Source organism: Malaclemys terrapin, chromosome 8 (genome assembly GCF_027887155.1).
Source record: "Malaclemys terrapin pileata isolate rMalTer1 chromosome 8, rMalTer1.hap1, whole genome shotgun sequence".
NCBI lineage: Eukaryota > Metazoa > Chordata > Testudines > Emydidae > Malaclemys > Malaclemys terrapin.
In genome coordinates, this window is record NC_071512.1 from 11,289,848 (window position 1) to 11,297,609 (window position 7,762).

Sequence of the window (7,762 nt, forward strand, 5' to 3'; positions counted from 1 at the left end):
AGTCCTACACTTCTATGATTTCTCCTGGCTTTTATTTTGTTTTTACAGTCTATACACTTGCCTAAGTCTCCATTTATCTTAACTGATTTTGTGCAATTATTCAGTACTTTTTAAATTAATATAATACATACCATATATCTAAATTTACAAATAAGCTCTCTCAGACAAAATCCCACATTACCTGGGTAATGTTATTGTTAATCAACCATTTTCATACAATAGCAGGAAACACTGAAAGAGGTCTTCCTCTGCTCCTGAGATTTAACTTATTCTTGCCATTTTTAAATATAAATTAAAACTGATTTTTAGAACAGATTTGTTTTGTTTCTAGGATGTCATTCTCTTGGTTACTAATCTTACTAAGGAAGAGGGGAGAATACAAATGGTATTGTCCTTTAAAAGCGCACAGTCAAGGCTGAAAGTTAGCAAGAAGCCAGATTGTGGGGACTGTCATTAAGAGACAGAACTTTTCACTTCTAGGTTCCTGGCACTTGCAGCATAAATCACCAAGATATAAAGTTGATTTCCCTGAGTCTTGCATTTATTTATAGCTGCATTCTTTGACTCATATGACCTCAAACACTTTCAATCTGCCGGCTATATCATTTCTAAATTACAAACTATGATCTCAAAATTACAAACTCTTTCAATTCCTAGAAGTTCTGTCACTTGACCAAAACATTCTCATCTTCCCAAGGTATTTATTTCTTTATAGATTTCTGAAATGTATCCATCAAACATTGTCTGGGCTCATTTTGAGAATTTTAAAACTAAACACACACTATTCAGTACAATGTTAGCATTAGAACATATGTTCAAGTGGGGCCTAATCCAAAGTCCACTTAATGGAAACATTCCCATCAATTTAATTAGGTTTTGAATGATCAAGCCCTTGAAAGTTGTGGCACAATATAATCCAGTTGTATTTGTTGCAAATTCAAACCAATAATTTTGCTGATAGAATCAAAATATAGCACTGAAAGATCTTGTGGCACAATCACACTGGAGCCAGAATTCAGTAACTAAAAACATTATGGAATGGAATGCTGGAAAAGCATGCTGGATACTGGCACTCAAGCTCTAACTCGGCTTCCAAAATCCTTATATTCAAGGAACTACCACAAGTATTTTTTTTTAATAGAGTAAGGTTTGCCAAGGCAAGGTGTTCCAAAAAATACATGCATGTGCTAGGCCTTCTTAAAGCTCATAATATGTAACTATAGAAAAACAAATATTCAGAGATTAGTTGCATTTAAATCTGAAGAGTGAGGGTTACTACCAAAGATTATGCATTGGAATAGAATAGCCAGAAAGATGCTAGGAATATAGTTGGTGTTCCATCAAGTCAACGACCTATCCTTGATCTCAGAAAAGTCAATGAGACATTTGCAATCAACTTCCATGGGCGCAGGCTCAAAAGGTGTAAGTGCTATTATCTTTGTTGGCTGGATAATTTATTTGCAAAATTAGTAGACTGCCTTCAACAGAATGGGTTGAATTATTCATTGGGAATAAATTATCCGAGAAATTTAGGACTTCTTTCTGATTGCGAATGGTTCATGAACCAATTCTGATTCTGTGAATGCATTCGTTATTCAAAGTACTCAGTGAATAGATTATGCAAACAAATTTCAGCCTATGGGTTGTTTGTGAAACATTCACTTCAACTATTTGCTATTCATGGTATGTGGCTGATGCATAAGGCACATGGTATTTTCTCTGCTCTCTGATTGGATGACAAACTTTTTAAACAAGATAACAACGAATGACAAACTGCAAATGATGGATAAGGACTGATGAATAATGAACTTCCACCATATTTTTTCAGACAAATGATCAGTTGTGCTAAAATCTATGAGATCATAAACATTGTAACAAATCAATCAGTGCTCATTTGAATACACACAAACAAACAATATGCTTCGATGAATAGCAGTGGAGTAAATGTAGTACAGTATGTTTATTAGCAAAAATAATCACAAATCTCTCTTTATTATTCAGTCACCTCTAATCTGCATGCTTTGCTAACTTTCTTCGGCCTAAACTGGAAACATTGTTGAAAATTTTCAGAGTAGCAGCCGTGTTAGTCTGTATCCGCAAAAAGAAGAACAGGAGTACTTGTGGCACCTTAGAGACTAACAAATTTATTAGAGCATAAGCTTTCGTGGACTACAGCCCACTTCTTCGGATTCATTGTTGAAAATATCTGACTGCTAGCTAAGCCTCAGTCCTGAAAACATTTAAGAACATGAGTAACTTGATGCAGTGGGGCTAATCATGTGCATAAAGTTACTCATTTGAGTAAGGGTTTGCAGAACAGGGGCTTAAAATTGTCCTTCTGATTGCAAGTCCAATTATTCTTCAGACAAAAATTATACCTATTCTTTCAGAAAGGCAAGTCCAATGGCCTTATTTTATATTACATTATATATCTAAGGTCTGTTGCAAGAAAAATAAATACTAATCTACTTAGGTTGCTATACTATATGAAGAGCTGTCTATAAATTCAGGCTAGCTAACTTTTATCACCTAAGGCTTTTCTTTGTGAACGATCTTTTTAGTTTAAAGAATACCCTTTATGACATTTTGCTGGTTGTCTACTGATAATCTCCAAAGAAAGAGCAAACAGAAACTGCAGAAGGAATAGCCTTGTAAACAAGAGAAATGCCTTTCATTTTTGAACCTGAAAATATTTGCTATGAACACATATCTGATAAATTACAAATAGAAAAATAACTTTGGATTGTCAGTTTTTCCTGCTTCCCGGAGACATGGGAGCAAATCACAAAAAGGAGTTGTGCATGAGAAGATTCTAAATTTAAAATTAGGGGGAAATTATTATGTCAATGACTTGTAACATGAATTTAAGCATAACAAAGGCCTAAAAGTGACTAATGATTTGGAGTGCGAAAACATTAAAGAGTTTGATTTTCAGCCAGTGCTGACTACCTGTCCTCTGAAAACCTGGCCTCTTTCGGGCAATTAAATTGGGCAAGAAAAAAAAATAAACCATCCAATGTTACAAGTCATTTGTGAAAATTTACAGCCAAAATTATACGTTTTAGTAGAAAATGGGTATTTAATAAAAGTACATAGTGTATAAGGGTCTGAAGGGTAGCTAAGAAAATAAAAGTAACCCTGTGTTAAAGGAACCCTCATTAAGTCTCTTTAGTCAGAAAAAATAGGTTGATATGTATACCTACATATATGTCTATGTATATATAGGTTAATAAAATAAATGGAATCTGGAATTTCTAGCATTCTGAGCTCCTAAAAAACTTTAGCTAAACACCAAATATGACCAAAAAAAGGGCACACCTAAACTCAAATCCAAAGTAAAGAAGAAGAAGAAACTACTTAAAGTTAGTGAAAGTTGTATCATCTCAGAGTATTTTCACTTGATTGGGGTTTGTGGAAGAGAATGCAAAGCTCTGCCTCAGTACAGGAACAGCTAAAAAAAAAACCCAACCCTCAACAACCTCTCAACAAAAGCTTGTCAGATTTAAACCTGGCTCTCACTGAAAACCACACAAGTTTAATCCCTTCACAACTGAGACAAATCCAGGCTGCCCATTTCCTTTCAAATCACGGAATGATTTCAGTTTACTCCAAACCTCTGAATGTGAAAACCCAGGCCAACTGCCCTAAGTCAGCAGTTCAGGAGACATGAGAAACTGACTTTACCTGATAAATGTGCCTTGGGTTTATACACCTTTCCTTCAGTGTCTTTTATAGGGAGAGCTTTGTCTTGCCTTATCTCATGATGGCTTTGTCTTGCTCCACTATCTTATTCACTCTCCCCTAACACATGGGAATAGGCTTCAAGAAAGACTAGCAGAAACCCTTCCCGGCTATAGAAGCTGCTGGGGATGTCCTGAAACATTATGTTTGAACCAGACGGTATCAGCTCCCCCCACTGTCAAAGGATCCTTTCGGGACTGTGCCTCTGCCCCTAAGGCTAATCACTTTGTTCCTCCTTTTTCCTTTTAATAGACTAATGAAGCTCAAACAAGTAGGCTTAGCCTAGTGATAGCTCACGTGTCTCAGATGCAGATCTCTCTTGCCATTGGCCAGCCGTAATTATAGGCACACTCCGGGGAGAGAACAGACACTTGGAGCATAAATTATGTAAATGAAGGAGAGTGTAGCACGGGGCAGACCTGATGCCTTGATTCATTCATCCCGCAAGGCCTGGGGGGCGAAGGGGGCTCTATTGTTTTACAGGGTATATAAGGAGTCTGAGGCCAGTCGTGTGCCAAACTCACGGCTCGCACGAGCTGATAGCAGCCGAGATCACTTCAAAGACAAGAGCAGTCGCGTGTCCCCACCCCCACCCCCCTTTTCTTGGGAGCCTCCAAGAGCTGAAGTTGGTCCTGACTTCGCTAACACTTGGAAACTTTCTCCCCCTCCCCTGGATTGCATCTCTGAGCCTTTGCACGTGAGTATGTGGGCCAAGCAGACAGACACGCCTCTCTCTAAACCCAGCTGCACCATGCAACACCGAGACACCCCAGAGAGCTGCTGTGTCTAGACAGAGCCAGATCGAGCCCTTTAATTTCTCCCTCTAGTCCGTTGATTGATTTCCCCCCCCCCTCGATATAGTTATTATTTTTTTAACCTTCTCGTTTTGGGATCCATTGCTCGCCCCGATTGGGGTTGATCCCGCTGTGAACGGTCCATCCTGCCCTCCCCCGAGCGCCAGGCACTCATGGCCCGTGTTCTCTCCCCGCAGGATGCCCTCTGCCCCGGAGACCCGCTACTCCGCCGCGGAGAACAGCGGCGACGTGTCCTCCTGTCTGGACAGCAGCCTGCGAGCCCGCGCCGAGCCCTCCCCGGGGCCGAGCCCGGAGGCGGAGCCGGGGCGCAAGCGGCGCCGGGGCCGCTGCCGGGCGCGGAACGAGGCGGCCCTGCACACGCTGCGGAAGAGCCGGCGGGTGAAGGCGAACGACCGGGAGCGGAACCGCATGCACAACCTCAACGCGGCGCTGGACGAGCTGCGCGGCGTCCTGCCCACCTTCCCCGAGGACACCAAGCTGACCAAGATCGAGACACTGCGCTTCGCCTACAACTACATCTGGGCCCTCTCCGAAACCCTGCGCCTGGCCGACCAGCGCCTCCACAAAGCCCCGCCGCCGCCGCGGGACCTGCTGCTACGGCCGGGCTACCTGAGCCCCGCCGCCCCGCCCAGCCCCGGCAGCGATGCGGGCTCCTGGCTCTCCACCGCCTCCTCCCTGTCCGCCTGCACGTCCAACCCCAGCAGCCCGGCCACCTCCGAGGACTATGGCTACGGCCCCCCCGAGCCCCTCTTCGCCTGCCACGGCCTCCCCGGGGAGCTGCTGCGGAGCGGCCCGTGCTGCGCCCGGTACCCCCCGGCGGACGCCGCCGTGTGAGCCAGCACCGCCCCCTAGGGTTTCACTTTCGGTTCAGCTGGGGTCGGGGCAGGGCCGGGGTTGGGGTGTGATGATGGGCGATGCAGGCAGAGAGCCAGGTCCCTCTGCAGCCAGCGGGCTATTGTCCGTGGGACTGGCGGGGCAGGGCGTGAGCTGCTCTTCCTTCCCAAGCCGCCCCCTGGCTCCAAAGGCAGCAGGAGCCAGCTCACATTGGGGTGGGGTTGGGGGGTGGGTTTTCTCCCCCCCCCCCACCTTCCTTTGCACTTTTCTGAACTCCACAGACCCTCCTTTGTTGCTTCCCTTCCCACTGACCGGCGCCCCCGCTTCAATATGATTTAGAAAGGAGAAGAAAAGGGACAGATTTGCTGCTGCAGACGAGGTGAAAAGTCAATTTTACAATTTGTAGAACTCTAATGAAGAAAAATGAGCATGAAAATTTGGTTTGAACGCCCTGACAATACAATGAAAAGGCTTAAGGAGCTGATCCTGCCGGGTGCACTGCACAGCACCCCCTGCCGGGCGCTCAGCGCACACAACTGGCTTTGACTCCAATAACATCGGAGAGGGCTCAGCCTCGCCCCCAAGGCGTGCTTAGCTTAGCATCTGGCAGGATCAGCCCCTAAAGAGACAAGACAAGGCGCTAGATTCATGCATTATGGATCTTGACCTCCAGCACTGCCGTCTCGCTTTAAGAGTAGGACTAAACACGGAGTATTCAGCAACTGGGCCTGGTATTCGTTTAATTTATTCAAGATGTTTCATTCATATGAAAATTGTATTTTTGTACATAAAGAGCTTTATTCTATTATGTCTGTGTTATCGGTTTTCACAAAGACATTTGTACTTGGTGTAAATAAAAATTTTAACGTTTATACTTAATTTCTTCAGTGCCTTGATTTGATTTTTTTCAGATCTTTTTCTTCCACAAAAGCAGCTCTGGATGGGGGAGGGAGCAGGGAGTTGGAAGGAAATACTTTTAAAATGCCCAAGAAATTCTCGATCACAACAGTAACATCACAACTAAATGTTCAGCTATGCTCCATCCAGGAATCGTAGATCGGAGAATTTGGATACACCTCCCTGTGTTGAACACAAATGTTGTCCCTTAAGGCTCACGCTAAGCCAAATTAAAAATTGATTGCATTGGTTTAGCTTCTAGTAAGCCACTACCTGCAGAGGTGCAGGCACTAGAAGGAGAATTTCCTTTGGTGTAACAAAACATCAGCTGGCAACAGAGTTTCAAAGAAAAGGGATTAAAGGGATCAATAATATGTGACAGTTGGGCAGAAAGCAGAAAATGACAGGTGGATGCCCGAAGCAGTGGGTTTGAAGGCTCTGTTTTCAGCGGTATATCAGAAGAGCTTTAAGCTCTTAGGAGATTTGCACTTTTTTTTTGTCCAATGTGAATCCCCCAGGATTTGTAATATGGGAGACAGATACATATTCTTATTGCTATATATTCAGAAGGGGTGTGTGTGTGTGTGTGTTTGTGTTTCCCTTTGGCTTTCCAAAAAGAACAGAATTCTTATTTGTCCTCACAAAGAAAAAGCTGCATTCTTCTCAAATCAGTCATCCTGACTCTGCAGGACGCTTTTTGGCTGACACACGGTTATTTCTAAAACAGATAATTAACTTTCTTAAATAGGTTTGGTCACGGGAATAATTTATCTGTCAAATTTTTAAACTGGAGTAATTTCAGGACATCTGACATACCATTAGCCCAGTGGTGTTCACTGTAGAGGGTTACAGATCTTGAAATTTTAAAAAAATCCATCCCTCTATTGTACTTTTAGACCCTTCTCTAAAGATCTCAAAGCCCCTTATAAACATTATAATGCATTAAACTTCACAATATCTTTAGGAAGCAAGGAAGTATTATTATCCCTGTTATATCGTAGGATAAATGAAGGCACAGAGAAATTAAGGACCAGATTTTCACAAGGGCTTCAGCACACACAGTTGAGGCCAAACTTTTGAAAGACCAGAGCCCATTGAATGAAAATCTGGCCATAGTATTACAATGGGAGCTTCTGGGTGCTAAGGGTTTTGGGAAGGCTGGCCATTATGGAGGCACCTACATGAGAACTTAATTCTTTTGCAAATCTGACCCCAAGTGTAGGTGCTGAGCATGAGAAAATCAGGCCCTCATTGACTTACCCAAGTGGGCATGCAGGGAGTTAGAGGAAGAGACTGGAGTACAATACAGAGACATTCGTATAAAGTGCAAATATGTTATCCACTATATTTTGTTTTGATTCTGCTCTCTCCACCCGCTAGACCTTCCGTATAAAACCATGGTATGTAACTTCTATTATAGAATTGCTCAGAATATTGGATCAAACACGATTTAGTGGATAATTCTGATATTTTTT

The 7,762-nt window shown here is 43.0% G+C and overlaps 1 protein-coding gene across 1 annotated transcript; it reads left to right on the forward strand.

The window, feature by feature from the left end:
• Positions 1 to 4,733: 4,733 nt before the first annotated feature.
• Positions 4,734 to 6,206, forward strand: NEUROG1 (neurogenin 1). The gene has a single exon (XM_054038375.1). The coding sequence runs from the start codon at positions 4,734 to 4,736 to the stop codon at positions 5,388 to 5,390; it is 657 nt and encodes a 218-aa protein (XP_053894350.1). The 3' UTR covers positions 5,391 to 6,206.
• The last annotated feature ends 1,556 nt before the right edge of the window (positions 6,207 to 7,762 follow it).

Bases quoted from the DNA above. Each gene is read 5' to 3' on its own strand.
- NEUROG1 (XM_054038375.1), top strand. From the start codon at position 4,734: ATGCCCTCTGCCCCGGAGACCCGCTACTCCGCCGCGGAGAACAGCGGC.